At 44.0% G+C, this 20133-nt stretch overlaps 1 protein-coding gene across 17 annotated transcripts in view; it reads left to right on the top strand.

The window, feature by feature from the left end:
- The window catches only part of kcnma1 (potassium calcium-activated channel subfamily M alpha 1), a 525320-nt gene that overhangs the window by 324485 nt on the left and 180702 nt on the right, over nucleotides 1-20133 (top strand). For 12 of the 17 annotated variants that reach the window (XR_004410008.1, XM_033012629.1, XM_033012628.1 and 9 more), the window contains 3 exons: nucleotides 7972-8063; nucleotides 15564-15674; nucleotides 19384-19489. Coding sequence is in view for 16 of the 17 variants with exons in the window: in XM_033012629.1 (XP_032868520.1) it covers nucleotides 7972-8063; nucleotides 15564-15674; nucleotides 19384-19489 (309 nt within the window). In the remaining variant the exon portion in view is untranslated. Of the gene's footprint in view, nucleotides 1-7794; nucleotides 7887-7971; nucleotides 8064-15563; nucleotides 15675-19383; nucleotides 19490-20133 lie in introns of all 17 variants that reach the window. The other 5 variants (XM_033012640.1, XM_033012641.1, XM_033012633.1 and 2 more) reach the window with 1 other exon arrangement.

Here is a 20133-nt window from a genome sequence, read left to right on the forward strand (position 1 = left end):
AAGGGGGAATGGAATTTAGCCGTCTGCGAGAGGAAAATGAAGATCATTAGTATTTGCATCTAACGGCATTTGCCATATGTTGGTTTGGCATAAGTAAGAAGAGCTATTAATTTGGTGGGTGCTATTGATTCCTAAATTGTATGTTGTTAGACACTTTTTCCCTCTGTCATGCATTTGTAATGGAATTCTGTGATGGTCCTTTAAAATCAAAGGCAGTCAGAGAGGTAGAACTCAGGAACCACCCAATCCATCCTGTTTTATGGAGAGCGATGATATGTGTAATGGGGACAAGAAATGCTTTATAAAATACGATTTTATTTGAAACATGCTGCTGTTTCCAAATTGGATGGTGATTCGGCCCACATACCAAAAGGCAAAGGCCACCTATGAGAAAAATGGAACATCACAGCATTCCTAAACAATAGGTTTAAGTGTTTGAATATCCCAGAGCACGGGCTAAATGGCATAAGGGAGTTGAATGACATGTTACTTCATTAGCTGGTTAGTTCAAAGGCGACTCTACTCTTGGTGACTTTTAGAAAACAGTTTTTATACTAAATTTACTGCAAAACAGCAAGGTTCTCAGCCTGTTCTGTGCAGCTGCATTGTAAACCAGTCCGGTATGTTGAAAGACTGTATTTTATTAAACAGCAGGGGTTGTCATTAATTCTTCCTCATGCAGTTCTGCTGAGTGGGTGTATTATAGTTTCAGCATGCAGCCTTCCCACTGTCAGCCCAGAGGTAAGACAGACTTCCTAACCAATGGCCAGCCTATCCTGCAGAGGTTTTAAAAATAAATAAATATATTTTCTCTCTTAGTTTTTAAATTATATGGCCTGGAACATTCAGGGTTCTCCATTGCTGCCTCTGTTCTGTAAATGACAGCAGCATCGATGGCCCACACGGTAACACCAAATGGGGAACTTATTGTCAACAGTCAGCGAGTGTCGTAGAAACATAGAAACATAGAAAATAGGTGCAGGAGGAGACCATTCATCCCTTCGAGCCAGCACCGCCATTCATTGTGATCATGGCTGATCGTCCCCGATCAATAACTCGTGCCTGCCTTCTCCCCATATCCCTTGACTCCACTAGCCCCTAGAGCTCTATCTAACTCTCCCTTAAGTCCATCCAGTGACTTGGCCTCCACTGCCCTCTGTGGCAGGGAATTCCATAAATTCACAACTCTCTGGGTGAAAAAGTTTTTTCTCACCTCAGTCTTAAATGACCTCCTCTTTATTCTAAGACTGTGGCCCCTGGTTCTGGACTCGCCCAACATTGGGAACATTTTTCCTGCATCTAGCTTGTCCAGTCCTTTTATAACTTTATATGTTTCTATAAGATTCCCCCTCATCCTTCTAAACTCCAGTGAATACAAGCCTAGTCTTTTCCAATCTTTCCTCATATGACAGTCCCGCCATCCCGTCTTCTCCTGTACAGCCTGCTTTGTGGAGGTCTCCACTATGCCAGCAACATTCCTCTGGCCCGCTCTCACCCCAGTTGCTCCTCTTTATTGAATGAAGTCCATCTCAGTTTCCAAGACCCAATTACCACTGAACGACATCTCTGAGCCAAAAAAACTATTTTTGATAGATTTGGAATCTAACATCTTTGACCCCGACAAACACTGTCACTGGGTGAATTATTTTTGTTTTCAAACCACACAGTAGAAAATGTCCCATCCTTCAATGCAAATACAAGCCGATGGGGCTCGCTTAGATGGGCCACCTGTGTCAGCATGGACTAGTGGGGCCGAAGGGCCTGTTTCAGTGCTCTATAACTCTATGGCTCTTCCCGGCCTCTGGAACTACTGTCCATGACGTACATTTCCAACCACATTCGTTCCCAAGTCAACAATTCGATTTGCTTCTCCCAACAGTGTTGGTCTTAACTCATGCAGACACCGCTGATAGCAAGGGTACCAGAGAGAAATATCTTGGGCCATAAAACCTCACCCGTGACATTTTTTACACCATGTTCCCCCAATGGATCTTTCACTCAACCTAAGCTGCTTAAAGAATCATGTAAATATTATTGTGGTCTGTCAACCTCCCAACTCTTTTGAGCTTGGAGGAATTGTGACAGTGTATTATGGAGTTGAATCTCCCAATAGACTATAAGGGAAAGCCTCACTGATAGATAACTAAGAAGATTTTCAGAGTCAATTATGAACAGTTACAATTGTGGGTACATTAAAAAAAATTGTGAATTTTAATCTTCATTTAGTTGGGCGAATATCAATGTCGGCAATGGAAGATTTATCACTTTAAGAACCCTAGTCTATCATTAAACATTCTGAGCTTGACTATAGCATAACCAGGTGTAACGTAAATCAAAGATATATGTTGAGCTGTGAAATACGATTTATTTCCTATGGTAAGATTGGCCTGACAGCTCGCAGCTAACAATCACAGGAGATTTATACGCACCAGCTGAGTGGGATATAGATCACATCCCAAAGCTCATCATCTGCCTATGCTGGTCGTTTTAGGTAATTAAAATCATAAAAGTTACGCATCAATGTAAATTTAGCTTCAACTAAATTGATGCTTGCACAATGGCAGGCTTCCAAACCCACCACTTATGTTCCTTCCAAGTTGCTGTCTGTTTCTGATCACCATTATATTTCCGTGCGACGCAGCCATGATTGTTACTGAGGCAGTCAGATCATTTGTTGTGACCGCAGTCACCCTTTTTTCCTACACGACAGAGGCCTGCAGTGACCCTCTCGGAGGTTGTGCATCATCCGGGGCATCAGATGTATTTAAGGTGGCGATGGAGAAATACTAGAGGGATTGCCTTTGAAAATTGGCACAAAAGAGGAGTTGAGACATGGAAACAGAAAATAGGTGCCGGAGGAGGCCATTTGGCCCTTCGAGCCAGCACTGGCATTCATTGTGATCATGGCTGATCATTCCCTATCAAAAACCCATGCCCTGCCTTCTCCCCATATCCCTTGACTCCACTAGCCCCTAGAGCTCTATCTAACTCTCTCTTAAATCCATCCAGTGATTTGGCCTCTACTGCCCTCTTTGGCAGGGAATTCCATAAATTCACAACTCTCTGGGTGAAAACGTTTTTTCTCACCTCAGTCTTAAATGACCCCCCACAGATCAGCCATGATCATGTTGAATGGCAGGACAGGCTTGATGGCCAGATGCTTTTTTCCTGTAGTCCACATCCCTCCATTCCCTGCTCTTCGATGTGTCTATTATAAATGCCACTGTTGTATCTGCCTCCACCATTTCTTAGCCACAGTGGGAAGACAGCCCTACTCTGCTTAATCTCTCAGCGCACTCGGGTTCCTTATGCCAGTGTCCACAGACAGCCAGTCTTGCATCATGAAGTCCGAAGAAGGGTCCTAACCTGAAATGTCACCTATCCATTCCCTCCACCGATGCTGCCTGACCTGCTGAGTTACTCTAACACTTGGTGTCTTACACAAGACTCCAGCATCTGCAGTTCCTTGTGTCTCCATGTTGACGTTATCCATATCTGTTTAGCTTAGTCTCAGCAAAGGGAATACATCCACCATCTATGGGCTGGATTGCACCCAGACAGTCCAACAGAATAGAGTCGCCTTTAAACAGAACAGGTAATTCAGCGGTCGTACTTAAACCCGGATAGAAATAATTTAATTTTGTTGCTAAGATTGTACGGTTAAAATGTTTATTTCCAGTTCTCAAAATTGGGTTGGTTAAAATCAGAACGTTTTAGTTAATATACTCGGTCTTTGGTAAAGCAGATAATCTAGGAAGAACACTGCCCTTGTTATATACACTGGGTGCTGGGATGATTCCAACTGTTGTGTTGTGTGTAGCAGATTTGTACAAATGCCGCTGACCCTAATCCCTTGCTGTGTGATTTGTTCCTCTCAAAGAAGCGATGTTTTAGATTTTTAGTGCGGTTTCAAGAACCCTTCCCTCCTGTGTTCTGCTCCAACTACCAACAAACACGTGGCTATGGGATGCAACACAGAGCCTGTCCCCTGGATGAGAGCCTAGTCATTTTATTAATACCTGACATTGGTCGCTGAATGGTTAGTAAATCACTGAATGGTGGAAGAGTAGTAATAATCCTCTCCTGCTCCCATCTTAGGGATGACCAGTGGTGCTGGGACTGAGAGGACTCTGGTACCACAGACATTCTGATCGTCCAAACTTGGATGGAACGGTGGTGCGGCAATAGAATTGCTACCAGAGACCCGGGTTCAATCCCGACTACGGGTGCTGTCTGTGCCGAGTTTGGTCATTCTCCCAGTGACCGTGTGGGTTTTCTCCGGGTGCTCCGATCTCCTCCCACATTCCAAAAGACATACAGGTTCTTGTAGGTTAATTGGCTTTTGTAAGTTGTCCCTAGTTTGTAGGATAGAACTAGTGTATGGGTGATCGATGGTGGGTGGGGACTCGGTGGGCCTGTTTCCACCCATTGTATCGCTAAATGGAACTAAAACCTATACTAAACTTGAAGGTAGACAAAAGTGCTGGAGAAACTCAGCGGGTGCAGCAGCATCTATGGAGCGAAGGAAATAGGCAACGTTTCGTTTCGTTTTAGTTTAGTTTCCTTCTTAAACCTATACTAAACTAACTTTGAGGAATCCTTTCACTGCTGTTACACTCAGTCATTGCACACTTGCAAGCCAAAAACCATTCAGGCCAACCAGGAGCCTCAGTCATTTAGGCTTAACATGTTTAACTGCAAGTTTGAGCCTTGGAAATCCATTTAAAGTGATGATTGCAGCTGGTTTTAACATACTGGTTTCATCATCGCAGTTCATATCTAACATATAGTAGTCCATCGAGTCACTTAGCTCTGAGATATAACTCATGCTTATTTGTCCTCTCCATCCACCTTTTAAATAGACTTTGCAATAAAAATATTATTACTTTAAAGGACTCGGTAGTCAGATAAAGAGCCCTCCCCTGGGTTTGGTCTTGTCATTGTTAATTCTGCTCCTCTGTCAGGAAAGGGACTAAAATTATGATAAACGATGCCAGAGCCTTGGTGTTCAAGACTCTAATCGTAAAGTAAAACCCATAATTTATTCTTCATCTTATAGCTAGTCCTGACAAAATTTAGAATAAAAGTGCTTCACCAGTTCCTTCCACCCATCCACAAAACACCATGTATGTCTTGGTTCATGAGAGGACTCTCGATGTGACTGGACTTGTTCAGATCAGTGAGGTCTCATGTTTGGTTTCAAGCGCTCATTTTATCACAATATGTAAAAATAGTGTTCCAATTGGCCTCAGTTATTCTATGGGTGAGTGAGGGCCAACCAGCCATAAGCATGGAATGGGTCCAAAGTCAGAAAAGAACAGAACTAGACTTGGCGTTAACCACTCTCTTCCCACCCAGGGTTGGACAAACGACTTAAGGAGACCACAAGAACTTAGATGTGGGGAACAGCCTAGTCAGCAGCGCTAAGAGAGTCTTGTAGGAGCCAAGGTTCCAAGTATGAAAGAAATAGAAGCAGGAGACACCATCTGCTCCCCCTTCATCAAATAATCATACTGCTCTTTTCCCAGAGCACAACTTTCTTGCAATAACTCCACATCCCTTATTACCTTAATACCCAATGACAAACTATTGATTAGTCCAGAATACATTGAGCAACTGAACCTCCCAACCCCTTAGATCGGGAATTCCAAAGATTCATCACCCTCTTGGTGAAAATGTTACTTCACATTCCCAGTCCTGAATGGTCTTGGGGCAATGACCCTGAGAATTAGTCATCCCAGCAGGAGAATGCCACCCCTTTTTCTACCCTTTAAGTCAGTACTTTATACGGCTCATTGAGAATACCTCCGACCTTTCTCATCTCTGGACCACGCTTACTTAAACTGTCCTGAAAAGTCAAACTCTCCTTATCAGAAATTAATTGTAAGTATATTATTCCTTGGATAATGCAGACAAGGTATTACAATGCAACCGCATCAGGGCCCTTTTAATGAAAGATTAATTTAAAAAGAAAACTACCAGTCCTTTGCCTTTGGGAATGTGAGCTCGGGGTCAAGGAGAGGAAGCCAGATCCCCAGCTGGAGTCTGGAACACCAGGGATGTGTTGGGTGTGTGGCTGAAGTTGGGATATTGTATATTTCCCACTCCAGTGCAGCTTCATAGTGCCAGAGACCCGGGTTCGACCCTGACCTCGGCTGCTGTCTGTTTGCAAGTTCTCCCTGTGATCACGTGCTCCGGTTTCCTCCCACGCCCCAAAGACGTGCAGATTTGTAGGTTAATGTGCCCTCTGTAAATTGCCTCTTGTGTGTAGAGAGTGGATGAGAAAGTCGGATAACAGAACTAGCGAGATCAGATGATCATAAGATCATCTGATAGACAAACAGACAGCAGCCGAGGTCAGGGTCGAACCCGGGTCTCTGGCCCTGATGCGGTTGCATCAGCATTAGGCCATTAGTCCCATCAAGTCTACTCCGCCATTCAATCATGGCTGATCTACCTTTCCCTCCTAACCCCATTCTCCTGCCTTCTCCCCATAACCTCTGACATCATGATGGATGATCAGTATGGACTCAGTGGGCTGAAGGGCCTGTGTCCATGCTGTATTTGTAAACTAAACTACAGTAAACTAAACTAAACTAAACTCTGTGTTCAATAGAAAAGGTATCATGCTTTTACATATGTATAAATAATGAATTAGAAGTGCGCTTGGGTAATACTAGGAGAAACTTCCAATAGTCTGGAAATAGTCTCCACTTATGAGGCACAACCAAAGTAATAAGGGTGCCAGATCATTGGAGTTTTACTGTACATAGCAGCCCCACCAGTCATGGTCAGTGGAGCCACAGGTCATCAAACAGTGACGGTGCAGAATCAGGCCATTCATGCCATCAAATCTGTGCCCGATCTTTCAAACAACAATCTCCTGAGTCTCGCTGCACCCCGATTACTACAGCCAGCAACGTCTATTAATTCGTGCAATGCATACTTTCAATTGAATGCCTTTATGCTGAATGGATTTCGGAATATAACTTCCAGCGATACTTGTTCACAATGTGAATCAAACGCACCGCTTTTTATTTGGGAGCTCATTTTGTTGGGATTGTGAGATTGAGATTCCTTTAAAGTCCTGCGAAAGAACGCACTGGGCTGTTGCCTCAAATTTGGAGCCTGAGTGTGGGAGAGAGTGCATTTGTTGGGATGAATCGTGAGTTAGCTCCAAGCCAGAAGCTCATCCAGTTCAGGCTCTTGGATGTAACCTGCCACAAGCAATGTGTTTGTTGCACTAAACATGGCAGTTAGAAGTTTTCTCTTAACTCCTTTTACATTATTTTTTCCCCCTTCAATGTTGGATTCTGTAATCAAACTATTTGAGCGTGTTTGCTGTTACACAATCAGCTCTGTTTATCTTTCCCGTTTTTTTTTTCCCCCTCAAACATGTTGTAAATTTTGAGCCGCACTAGTTTTCAATGTAAACTGTCCTAAAACTCACAAACCAAACTGGTACCAGCTCTCCTCCGCCCTTTGTTCTTTTAGACGATGTAGTATTATTAGTTGCCTTACTGCACTGTTGAATTCAGTGGAAACCTCCCACCATCTAATTACAGAGAGCTCTGGTTTCTTTACTCTGAAAAAAACGTGCAACTCCCCTTGTAGCGGCGAAACCCTTTTTGCTTTGTGAGTTGTAGTTTCAGCAGAGCTGATTTTTTTCCTTTACAGATCTGACTAATTCTTTTTTGAGCCTCAGATCTTAAGAGCGTCTCCTGAACCTTGAAACATTAGCATCTTCTGACCTCTCTTTTTAGTCTATTCTTCTGTCTCCTGTCTTCTTCTTAGGCCATGTTTGCAAGCTACGTCCCTGAAATCATAGAATTAATAGGGAACCGCAAGAAATATGGTGGTACCTATAGTGCGGTAAATGGAAGAAAGTAAGTATCTGATGGGGCTCTGCTGTCTCTTTTACAGTAGAACACTTTCTGCATGCCATTCTCTTTTTCTGTTCCATGCATGTAGGCAATGTTTGCTCGCTACGTACCAGAAATTGCTGCTCTCATCCTTAACCGGAAGAAATATGGAGGGACTTTTAATGCGACCAGAGGCAGAAAGTAAGTCAAAGTGGGCAAGGTGTGCTTGTGAGACCTCTGACCCTTGACCCTTCCACACCCCACTCTCTCAGCAGTGACCTCTGACCTGCAGAGGCTGTTTTAAATTTCAGAAATAAACTTTATTTGTGATGAGAAAAAGTATATACAAAACCGAAACAGTGCAAAACTTGGTACATTCTCCGTGTGTCTATACCTTAAATATTGGTTGTTTTATACCCAGTAGTGTTAGCACCTATCTTTTCTCTTACACATGGCACCATTGTCACTCATGGGGCTCCCGAAGTTGATATCACTTCCCTTGTTTGAGGGGTGGCCCCACCACACTCAGCCCATCAATGTCCAGCAGGGCAAGGATCTTGAAAGTGGTGGAGTTGAGTGTCACCACCACGGTTTTCACATTCGGAGTAGAGGCCAGGGTTATGTTAAATCACTCATCACCTTTGTTTAAAAAAAATAGACACAAAGTGATGGAGCAACTCAGTGGGCTAGGCAGCATCTCTGGAGAACATGGAAAGGTGACGTTTTGGGTCAAGAACCTTCTTCAGACTGAAGAAAGGTACCGACACAAAACTCCACCTATGGCAACCAATTTTCAACCACAAATGTGGCAACCAGCCAAGTGTCTGGTATTACTGAATTTTCACACTTGTTTCAACCAGAATGATTTATTTCAGCGCCTTTCTTTTTGGAAGTGTTTATCCTGGCCTGCTAGTCCTTTCCATTGCCTGATGGTTCACTTCCTGCATGCCGCTTGTAGTTTACATTTCCGTTAAATCCACATGATCCATCCACAAAATCCATGACTACAGAACCTGTCAGAGTCTCATCTGTCGCCAGGTCTCCGTCTGGAGACCGTGTGCGGTCCGAAAACTTCTGCCGCTGATCCCAACACCCCTTCCACTTATTCCTGATCCTCCCTTCTGCTAAAGACTACCTCTTCCACACCCTAATGGGCCTGTCCCACTTACGCGACTTTTTCGGTGACTGCCGGCACCCGTCATAGGTCGTCACAGGTTGCCGAAAATTTTCAACATGTTGAAAATCCAGCGGCGACCAGAACAAGGTATGTCTCTTTAGGCGACTACTCATGACCGTACAGGCTTCACCCCGCGACATGTCACCAGGGTGTTACCTGTATGGCCGTGAGTCGTCTCCTCAGTCACCCAAAGAGTCATAGCGTCTTTCTGGTCACCGCTGAATTTTCAACATGTTGAAAATTTTCGCCGACCTGCAACGACCTATGACGGGTGCCGGCAGTCGCTGATAAAGTCGCGTAAGTGGGACAGGCCCATTACACCCAGAATACTTTTGACTTGTTCTGCAGTCTCTGTTGACAGCCTCCTCTCTGATGCGGCCACTTCCTCGTAGCTATCCCGTATTGCTTCTACTAGACGTTGTCTTTGTCGATTCCTTCACAAATCCAGTCCTGCACTACCTGAACCACGGCTCTTTCATCAGCACACGAATTGCCCGCAGAGATAAAACTCCTCTGAGAAAATTCCTACTTCATGATTGGAATAATCATTTTAAGACCTTTAGTCACTTAGTCTTTGGCTGAGTGCGTGTACAGTTGGGAAATTCTATGTGGACATTAGCATCCTTTGTTTTCAGACTAATTTCCCCATTAAAAGAAAAAGATTGATGATATGTTATTTTTGGCCAGCGGTTTGCTTTTCATTTGGAGCCCTGTGTTGAGAGAACAAATTGTCAGAAGGTTCAAACTTCATGCCCAGGAGATGAGCACCCATGTGGTAGTAATTTCTAACCAAGCAATGTCTTTACCAGAGCTGGCAATGTGGCTTTTTAGTTGAGCTTGCTGGCACAGGATCCTGCCTTTCATTCAATTGCAGCTTTTTAATCTTTAAACGAGAAAGTTGATGCAATGTGGTATTTTATAAACAACCGATTTTCTAACTTACTAATTCTAGTCCATCAATCTTGCACGCAACACAAATATTCAGAATGTATCGCAGCATAATGTCTAAACTACCACTAAGGCTGCTTGCACATTGTTAGCTGCCACTATTAATAATGTTACAGATTGGACAGAGAAAACCTTGTAAATTATATTCTGATGAATGCAGTCAATCAAGGGTGCAAACTCTTAGATTAGCCATCTTCTGCAACTTCTGCAATCACTGCGTTTTTTTACCAGGCTCCTTCAATACATCATGGGGCAGACAACTACACTCTATTAAAGGGGTTGTGCTCAGGGTAAACCAGCGAGTCAAGGATCAGAGCAGTAGATGAAGGCATGGCTAGGTCTGGTGCTGATGTTGGGGCTGCTCTTTATCTGTTTGTCCCTCGATTTCTCTGCACGCCTGCATTTGCACGCTGAATCACTGTGACCCTGTTTGTTCTGTCTGTGTTATGTGCTTGGTGCTCAGTTATGGCTGTGTTGTTGCCTGTTAATGTAAATGCAACCTGTTTTTGAAGCTTGCCTGTTTCTGATAATGCTCTTGGCACATCTCAGTGAGTTGTGGTCTTGGTCACTCTGTCCTGCTTCTCTAATGGAGGCTCAGTGATCATTTTAACCAGTGCCTTTACTCAGTTGTTCCCCAACTCCTGTCTCCACCCAGTTAATCGATTGTCAGGTTTCAGCCACACCTGTCCCATGTGGTGTATAACTACCTTGGGTTGCCAGACATTATTTGTCTTTCTGTTTCATTGCACCTTGGAGAACATCAGTCTACCCACTGTTTACACGCTGTATGTTGGCTTTGCCAGTGGGACTGAGGTTCTGGGAATGACTTCTGTAGAGAAACAAAATGTGTACATTCCAGTAGTCTCCAAATTGCCCATGGATGAAACTCAATGAAAACTTAAGCTTAAGCTAATTCTGCAAGAGAGAGTGGATTAAATATTACACTTGAGATGATCATTGACCAGCGGCAGTCAGTGCTCAGTCGCTAGTGTTCCTCCTCTGTGGTAGAGATGCTTTTGTTGCTTTATGGAATGTTCACCGAAGGATTTTCAAGACTGAGGTCTCCTCTACCCTCCATCATTTTGGTTGCAATGGCTTTGCATCTGAAACATATTTGTCGGAGCAAAGAACGCACCTATCATTACATGACATTATCCCAATCACTTCCTCCACAATCTTTGACCTGATGGATGAGCGGTATTCAACGTTGATATTTCAGAGTGTGCGCTGATTTCTGACAGTCCAGTTACATCTCTCACTCTGAGTGGCCTTCTTGTGGCTGTGTGTTTAGTGCCTGGTGTTACATGAATGTACAAACCTTACGATACTATTCAAGAGCTTATTTCAGTGTGTTATGGATATACATCTGTATCCCCTCCTGGTGCAAAAGTAGTCTTCTGCCTACCTTTCTTCAGATGTCCCTGCATGTTGCCTCCATTAGTGGTATTGGCTGCCCCTGTGGGTCTTGACATACAATTGGGACCCTGCTTTTACAGGGTGAACAATTGGCGGCAGCTCACTAATGTTGCAAGTAGATTTCAACCTCTCCTTGAGGGCCAATCCCTGCACATTGCCAGAGCCATCTCCTTCTGCGTTCTGTCTTCTACCGAGTTGAGGAAGGCAGTAAATATACTGTACAAAAAATATATATCATGGGTTGCAAAATAATTAAAGGCAATCTCTTCTGGCCAACTCATCTGGTTTGTATTACCATTTCAAAGTGATTCTAACCTCACGGGATCCTTCTCCAACACATTAGGATGGCAGGGCAATTGGCGAAAACTGGGGGAAAATTATACGGGTTTACCAGTGAGATTAACCAATGCATGTCCAGGACCCAAGTCTGCCAGTGAGATCCTCCCCGATCTCAGCCAACTATGAAAGAGAATGGTACAGAAGGAGAGCAGCAAATCGTTTCACTCCTCACTGAGTTCCTCTTGAACAGATACCACAGTGGCGTTTTCGAGGTCTGCATGGAGTAGATTTGGCTGTTGTAGAACCTAAAGAGATCAGAACCAAGCGAAAATTAGGTTCACCATGGACGATGGCCTTTGATATGTTATTCATTATATTATACACAAGCGTTTCTTTCTACACTGGGAGATGAAGCTAATGCCCAAGCAGAACTAATATCCTGGTTTTGCTCCTAATGATGGTCCGTGCGATTGGACATGTTAATGTAGGGTCTATCTGACACCGCTACTAACGGTGAAAGTTACATCACATTTTCCAAATAATCAGTCAACTCTCAACGGCCAGATCATTTCAGAAGTGCTTCTATCTTCTAGCCGGTTATACAGATTCACACAACCAAACATTGTTCAACGTTCTGTTCAATTATAAAAGGGTATCGGCCACCATGCACTTCTACTGACTATTGTTCTGAATCCCTGGATATTCGAATTAGAAAATGGATGGAATGTTTTGACCTAAGTTTAATTGCTACTTGTCTGACCATCCCGCTGCACAAAAATGGATCAATACTCCATTAGTAGCTTATCCTGGGGTTGCAACACCAATTTTGTGCTTTTTAACGAATATCTTTCCAGCCCCTTCCACCTGTCCCCATCAATCCAAGTTATGCTATTAAATTGCTGGCCTGTAGGTTCACTCTGTTCCTCTTGGAATCTGTGCTTCTGTACTTGTGAATGCAAATTTGCCATTTCTGTTCATTTAAATTTGATGCTCCTTCTCTGGAAACGTTCTCTGTTCTTTAATGAGAAAGAGAACCTCTTGATATTTGCGATTTTAGCGGCTCGTGAGTGGTCAGACTGCCACAAAGGAAGTGTGGACTTCTGTCTGCAAACTCATGTGGGCTTGGGGAGACAACCAACTGAAGTAATACACCCGGTTTTGGTCAAGAGGGGATAAACCTGCATTGGAGGAAGTTCAGAGAAGATCCACCTGGTTAGATCTTGGATGAAGGAATTGATGTATGATCAAAGATCAAGGAGATTGGGTTCACCAGAATTTGGATACATTGGAAAGGATGTAATTTAACGATGTGGGGTTCCCAGAGAGTTTAGCATGGGAGACACGGGTTGTTTCCCTGAAGGAAGATTCCAGATTTAGGGGGGCACAACTCCAGAATCAGAGGGTCACCCTATTTATGATGGAGATGAGGGAGAATTTCTTCCTCAGAGAGTGAGCAGATGTGAGTGGGTGATAGAGTGAGCAAGTGTGATAGTGAGAGTGAGCAAGTGTGAGCACGTTCTTCTCCTTTTGCCGATGATATGGCGATAAGTGGGAGGGTATGTTGTTGAGGATATTTGGGTTGTGCAGCAAGGTATTGGTAATTGATTGAGTGAATGAAAACCGAAGTAGTTGGGGAAGATGTGAGGGCATGTATTCCAGTTGGAGCATCAATAAGCAGACTATTACAGAAATAGAGAGAGATTGCTAATGTGACAGTGTGGGGGTGGAGGTGGGGGAGATCTGGGTGCTCCTTGCACAGACACTAGAAGTTTACATCCAAGTGCAGCAAGCAATGGATAAGACAGATGGCACATCAGCCTTTATTGCAAAGAGTTTATCATGGAGAAGAATTGTTACAGTTGTTCAGGCTGCTAATCAATCTGCATCTGGAGACTGTGTACTGTTCTGGTAACCTTTTCTAAGAAAGAAAATATTAGCATTGGAGGCAGTCCAGAGAGGATTCATCAGGATCCAAGCATGTCAGTGTTGGCCTGTAATGAAAGATAAGATTCTGGACCTGCATTATTTGGCATCTAGAAGAATGAAGGGTGATCTTATTGAAACAAACAAGGCCCAAGGAGGTAGAGAGGGTTTATGTTGAGTTGGTTCTGTTTGTGTGATCATCTCAAACAAGGGGAGATGGATATGATGGAGACACAATGTGCTGGAATAACTCAACAGGTCAGGCAGCATCTCTAGAGGACATGGATAGAACATGGGGAATTCAGTCTGATATGTCACCTGTTTATGTTCTCCAGAGATGCTGTATGACCTGTTGAGTTATGCCAGCACTTTGTCTTATTTTTGTAAACCAGTATCTGCGATTTCTTGTGTCAACATGGATACGAGACACAGGGGCAGTCATTTAAAACCGAAGTGCGTAGAATTTCTTTTCTCACAGAGAGCAGAGAATCTCTAGAATTCTCTACTTCACCTCCCAGTGTGGAGACTGGATTACTGGGTGGCATTTAAAGAGGTGGTAGATGATTTTTTTCCCCACAAAGATCAGGGAATTGGGGTTATGGGGAACTGGCACAGAAGAGGAGTTAGGGCCTGGGGTAGATCAGCCATGAAGATTTTGAATGGCAGGGCAGGCTTGAGTGGCCGAATGACCTACTACTGCATCTGAGTTGTTGAGTTATTCTTGTGAGCCTACTGAAAGATAGATTGCACACTCCTCCAGCAGCAGAAGACAAGCTGTGCAGTTAACAAGACCCACACTTACTTGGCGTTTGCAATCTGCGTATTGCACTTCCCATTTTTATTGCCCTGGCAGATGCTTGTTTTGGTCAGAGTAACCACACACAGCATGGCCATGTTTGGATTGGGTAACTCAGGTGCTGCAGGTAAATCCCAACTTCAAGTGACTTCCAGCCTGCTGTTAAGGCAGCTGAGTGGACCTCTGATCTACACCACCACACTTTAAAACGTGACAACTGCTCAAGTGCCAACTATTTGATTAATTCTGTGGAGTCGAAGAGAGGATGGTGACACTTTCCTCATATGCCTTAATTATTTTTAGGTGAAACACCCTGTATAGTTTACACCAATGGACACTGGTTAGGAGAGGTAACATGGTCAAGATTGTGTGAGGAAGCTGATCAGAGGATGCGTAGGAAGGAATTGCAGATGCTGGTTTGAACCAAAGATAGACACAAAAAGCTGGAGTAACTCAGCGGGACAGGCAGCATCTCTGGAGGAAAGGAATGGGTGACATTTCAGGTCGAGACCCTTCTTCAGACTGAAGTCTGGAGTCTGAAGAAGAGTCTCGACCCGAAACGTCACCTATTGCTTCTCTCCAGAGATGCTGCCTGTCCCGCTGAGTTACTCCAGCTTTTTGTGTCTAAGTCAATACTGGACATAGGTGTAAAGGGAGAGAGAAAGATTTAATAGGCACCTGAAGAACAGCTTTTTTTCACTCAGAGGGTATATGGGACAACAAACACTCCTTTTCTGATGCACTAATGCACCAGCCACAGGAAGCTGAGGATTGCTTCCACCAGCTGTCTCAGTCTTGCAGTCCAGCATTTGGAGTGGAGTTGAGGAGTTTGCTTCCTTTTCTTGCCCTGGACAATGTGTTGGGTTGTCCATGAGTAAAATGAAACCCGACTGTAAACCAGTTGGAGCATGTGCCTCACATGTCATTTTAGGGATCTTGGAATTTGAATGAAGGGATGAATTTGCATTCACATCCTTCTGTATGTTGGGAATCTGCTGTTTCTGCTGCTTCTTCTTGCACGGATACTCATCACCTTCTATCAGAACACTATTTTGGTTCATTGGGAGTGGGTGCTTTAATGAGAACGTACAAATGTTGGGATAACGTTTAATCTTAGCTGTGGTACCAAGTGTTAACCTGACCTGCTTTTCACTCCCAACAGGCACATAGTAGTGTGTGGACACATCACACTAGAAAGTGTGTCCAACTTTCTGAAGGACTTCTTGCACAAAGACAGAGATGATGTGAATGTAGAAATTGTCTTTCTACACAAGTAAGTAACCACTCTGATCTACGACTGAATGGCAACGTACATGGAAAACTGGAATTCGCCCTGAAACAGATCCGTTGTTAATACTGATTCCGAGATGGAATGATGTTTGTTTGTCAATGGTTTAAAGGAATATGGGGACAAGGCAGATAGATGGAGTCAGGGCCGAGATGAGCCATGACCTTGGTGAATGGTGGAGCAAACTTGAGGGCTGAATGTACTACGCTTCTTCTGACTAAGATGTTCCATGATTATTCCTAGTCCAGGAGATATACTTTGTAAGTATGAATCTGTGTAATTGGAGACAGGAGAGAAGGAGAAACAGGAGACAGGAGAGAAGGTATCCTGAATGCAAGAGCAGTATGCAACAGGGACCCGAGTTCGATAGTGACCTCTGGTGCTGTCTGTGTGGAGTTCGCACGATCCCCCTGTGACCTCGTGGGTTTCCTTCAGGTGCTCCAGTTTTCTTACACGTCCCAAAGATATGCGGGTTTGTTGGTTAATTGACCCTCTGTATATTGTCCCCAGCGTGTCGGGAGTGGATATTAAAATGGGTTCAATCCCAATCTCTGGTGTTGTCTATGTGGAGTTTGCATGAACTCATGTGTGACGTGGTGTGCTTTTTCCAAGTGCTCCATTTACTTCCACCTGTGGGTTGGCCACTATAAGTTGCCTCTAGTGTGCAATAAGATGTCGAGTCTGGGGGGGAGTTGATGAGAATTTAATGAGAGGTCAAAGGGATTAGCATGGGATGGGTGTAACTAGGTGGATGATGTTTGGCATGGGCTTGCTGGGCCAAATGTCCTGCTCCATGCTATTTGACTCTATTACAATGACTCTTGAATAAAACATATTTTGAATCAAATTTAATTTATTTTAAAGATGAAGCTGCATAGTTGAGTTCCATGCCAATGAGTTGCATTATTGATAGCAGCGATGATTTGATTTATTGCCTGCGGTTGCAGTCTTCTGCTTTCTGGATTTACACGTTCGGCATGAGAGCCAAGCATCTTGCTCATTCTGCCACTGCAACATCTGGAACTGCTGAGTTTTCCCAAAGTGTGGATGTTCTTTGGGTGGTTCTCCAAGCTCCTTGGTAGTCGGAGTTCCACAGCGGCTAGAATTGAACTCGGAAAAACTCGGGAAGTTTCCATTTCCGCACACCCGCGCCTAACTCCTGTTGATTGGGAAGGACTACAGTCTTGAGTCAATGCTTGGGCCTCAAACCAACAGAAGCTGCAAAGAGGATAGTCCAGCCCAATGTGAGCCTGGGAGGAGGAATGTGCCTGTGACAGGGTGCGGCTTGGATTGGATTGTGTTTCACCTGAAATGGATGTAACATAAGAAAATTGGAACAATAATCTTTGTCCTTTCATCTTGCCATTCAACATGATACTGAGTTGGATGATCAGCCACGATCATATTGAATGGCGGTGCAGGCTCGAAGGGCCGAATGGCCTACTCCTGCACCTATTTTCTATGTCTATGTCTAACATGATCAAAGTTGACCATTCCAAGGCATCATCTTCATAGGTTAATAAGTGATAGGAGCAGAATTAGGCCATTCAGCCCATCAAGTCTACCCCACCATTCGATCATGACTGATCTATCTCTCCCTCTCAACCCCATTCTCCTGCCTTCTCCCTGTAACCTCAGACACCCATTCTAATCAAGAATCTATCTATCTCTGCCTTAAAGATATCCATTGACTTGGCCTCCACAGCCTTCTGTGGCAATGAATTCCACAGATTCACCACCCTCTGACTAAAGAAATTCCTCCTCATCTCCTTCCTAAAGGAACATCCTATAATTCTTAGGCTGTGACCTCTGGTCCTAGATTCTCCCACTAGTGGAAACATCCTCTCCACATTCACTCTACCCTCCAGCGTCTTCTATACAGTTATACATGATTCTCAGTTCCTCCTCTACAAATACCTCCAATAACATCCTTCACAATCCCATGAGGTATACAATTCCAGACATCCATTGTGAGCAAATGTCCCGACACACCTCAGTTTGAAATGACCCACTCCCACCACCCCTCAACTCATGCAACCATGCTGCTTCAATTTGACATTCTCCCACTTCTCAACATCTACTCTCCCCGTCACCTAAGAATCTTTATAGGTTTTCAATAAGATCACCTCTTCTTCTCCTAATATCCAAAGAACATAAATCTAATTTCAAAGCAAAGGCTGCCTATTCCCAAACATTTGTATTGACGAGTTTAGTTTGTGATCCCATACGATGCCCGGGATCACTATGGCCATGGAGCATGCAGTTTAGATTAGTTTATTTTCATGTGTGTCGAGGTACAGTGAAAAGCTTTTTTATACAATAATTCTCCATTCAGTGGAAAGACTATATATGATTACAAGCAAGCCGTCCACAGTGTACGGATAAATGATAAAAGGAATAACGTTTAGTGCAAGATAAAGTCCAGTAATGTCTGATTAAAGATACCCTAAGGGTCTTCTATGAATAGATAGTAGCTCAGAAAGAGGGGCAAGTGGAACCACACCTGACAGACGAGTAAGAGGAAAAGTATTCCAAGGAATAGATCCAGTGTTTTAATCTTTTCACAGAAAGTTTCTTATGAACCAAATGCCCGTGAACTCTGAAATTGTATCAAGTCTGGCACAGGATATGCCCTTTTCCCTTGAGGCTCACGATGGGAAGAACTTTTATTTTATATTTTTAGAAAGGACTCAGTACATTGATCGAGCCTTTCAGAACCTGACCCAGGATCTATAGCTGAATTCCACTATTGCTGAAAAACAATTGTCGACCTCTGCAGCTTGCCATGGAACCACCGGATCATGCTGTCTTGATTAGATTCCAAACGGCCATGTGTTTTGAGATTACAATGTCTGAAACCCAGCTTTTGCTCTAAATCCTCCCCTGCAGTGTTCCCCTTTCTCTCCTAGCATCCCCCATTGAAAGGGCCATGTCCCTGTCTCATGGAGCCGGGACAGTCCAGATTACCCCCTCACATGATGCCTTACAGCACCAGATACCCAGGTCCGATCCTGACTATGGGTGCTGTCTATATGGAGTTTGTACGTTCTCCCTGTGACCCCGTGGGTTTTCTTTAAACCCATGTGTTCACAGGGAAAACATGCAAACTCCACACAGAAATCATGGAGGTCAGGATCAAACCGCTGCCCATGGAGCAGCGTGGCAGAAGCTCCGTCGGGCTGTAGTTGTAGGTTGCACCTTGCCTTGGGACCAAACAGTGCTCCAAAGGCCATGGACGTCTGCCTTCTCTCAAACGCTGAAGTGATCCCGTGGTGTATTTCTGCTGAAATATGCCCCCCAGCAACTTTTCAAAGTGTTGCTTTGCTCTTGCTCCAAGAGACATGCATTATTATAGAACCTTAATGCAGTGAAATATCCCAAAGTGTTTCCAGACAGAAACTTGACACTTGGCCAGATGATGAGATATTAGAGAAAAACAAACAAAGGCTTGGTCAAAGCAGTGGCTTTAAGAGACATTGTTTGCGGATACGGTATTTTTCACTCTTTGCGTTTGTGCTTGAACTGGCTGAAGATCAGAAGCGTGCCCTCGTGTCACAGTGCCCCATGTGTACCAATATAAATCAAAATGTCATTTAGTGCAAAGCCAATATCATTGTAAGCCTCTCGTCTGAAATCTTGCATTGTGTTTGAAATTGCTAACTGTCTCATATTCTTCTTTTTAATCTCTCTCCAGCATTTCCCCTAACCTTGAGCTCGAAGCTCTTTTTAAAAGACATTTCACTCAGGTGGAATTCTTCCAAGGATCTGTCCTAAATCCGCATGATCTCGCCAGAGTCAAGGTAATGACTGTATCCTTTTTCTGACTCTGTGCTCTGATGTGTTTTGTCTTCCAGCCAGGATAGCAAGTTTGAATAAACTCAGACAAGTCTCCCTTGGTTGCTGATTTATCAGTCGCTGTGGGTGGAAGTGGTCTGGTTTCTCCTTGGTTTGTTTGGAAAGCTGCATCTCATTTACTGCAAGGAAAGCAGACAAGGTGTGGTGAAATGTTATCCAGGATCAATTGCTCAGTGATCGAGTCATAGAGTCATACTGTGTGGAAACAGGCCCTTTACCCCTACATGCCCTATCTACACTAGTCCCACCTGCCTGCATTTGGCCCATATCCATCTAAACATAGAAACATAGAAAAGAGGTGCAGGAGTAGGCCATTCGGCCCTTCGAGCCTGCACCGCCATTCAATATGATCATGGCTGATCATCCAACTCAGTAGATTGCTCAGTCGTCCTGGCTGAACCGACCCGACCAGCTGTGACCTGCGCCAGATACTGGCAGAACGACATCTGAGATTGCAACGGACTCGAAGAAGAAGATCCAACTCAGTATCCTGTATCAGCCTTCTCTCCATACCCCCTGATCCCTTTAGCCACAAGGGCTACATCTAACTCCCTCTTAAATATAGCCAATGAACTGGCCTCAACTACCT

The sequence above is a fragment of the Amblyraja radiata genome, chromosome 37 (genome assembly GCF_010909765.2).
Source record: "Amblyraja radiata isolate CabotCenter1 chromosome 37, sAmbRad1.1.pri, whole genome shotgun sequence".
Taxonomy (NCBI): Eukaryota; Metazoa; Chordata; class Chondrichthyes; order Rajiformes; family Rajidae; genus Amblyraja; species Amblyraja radiata.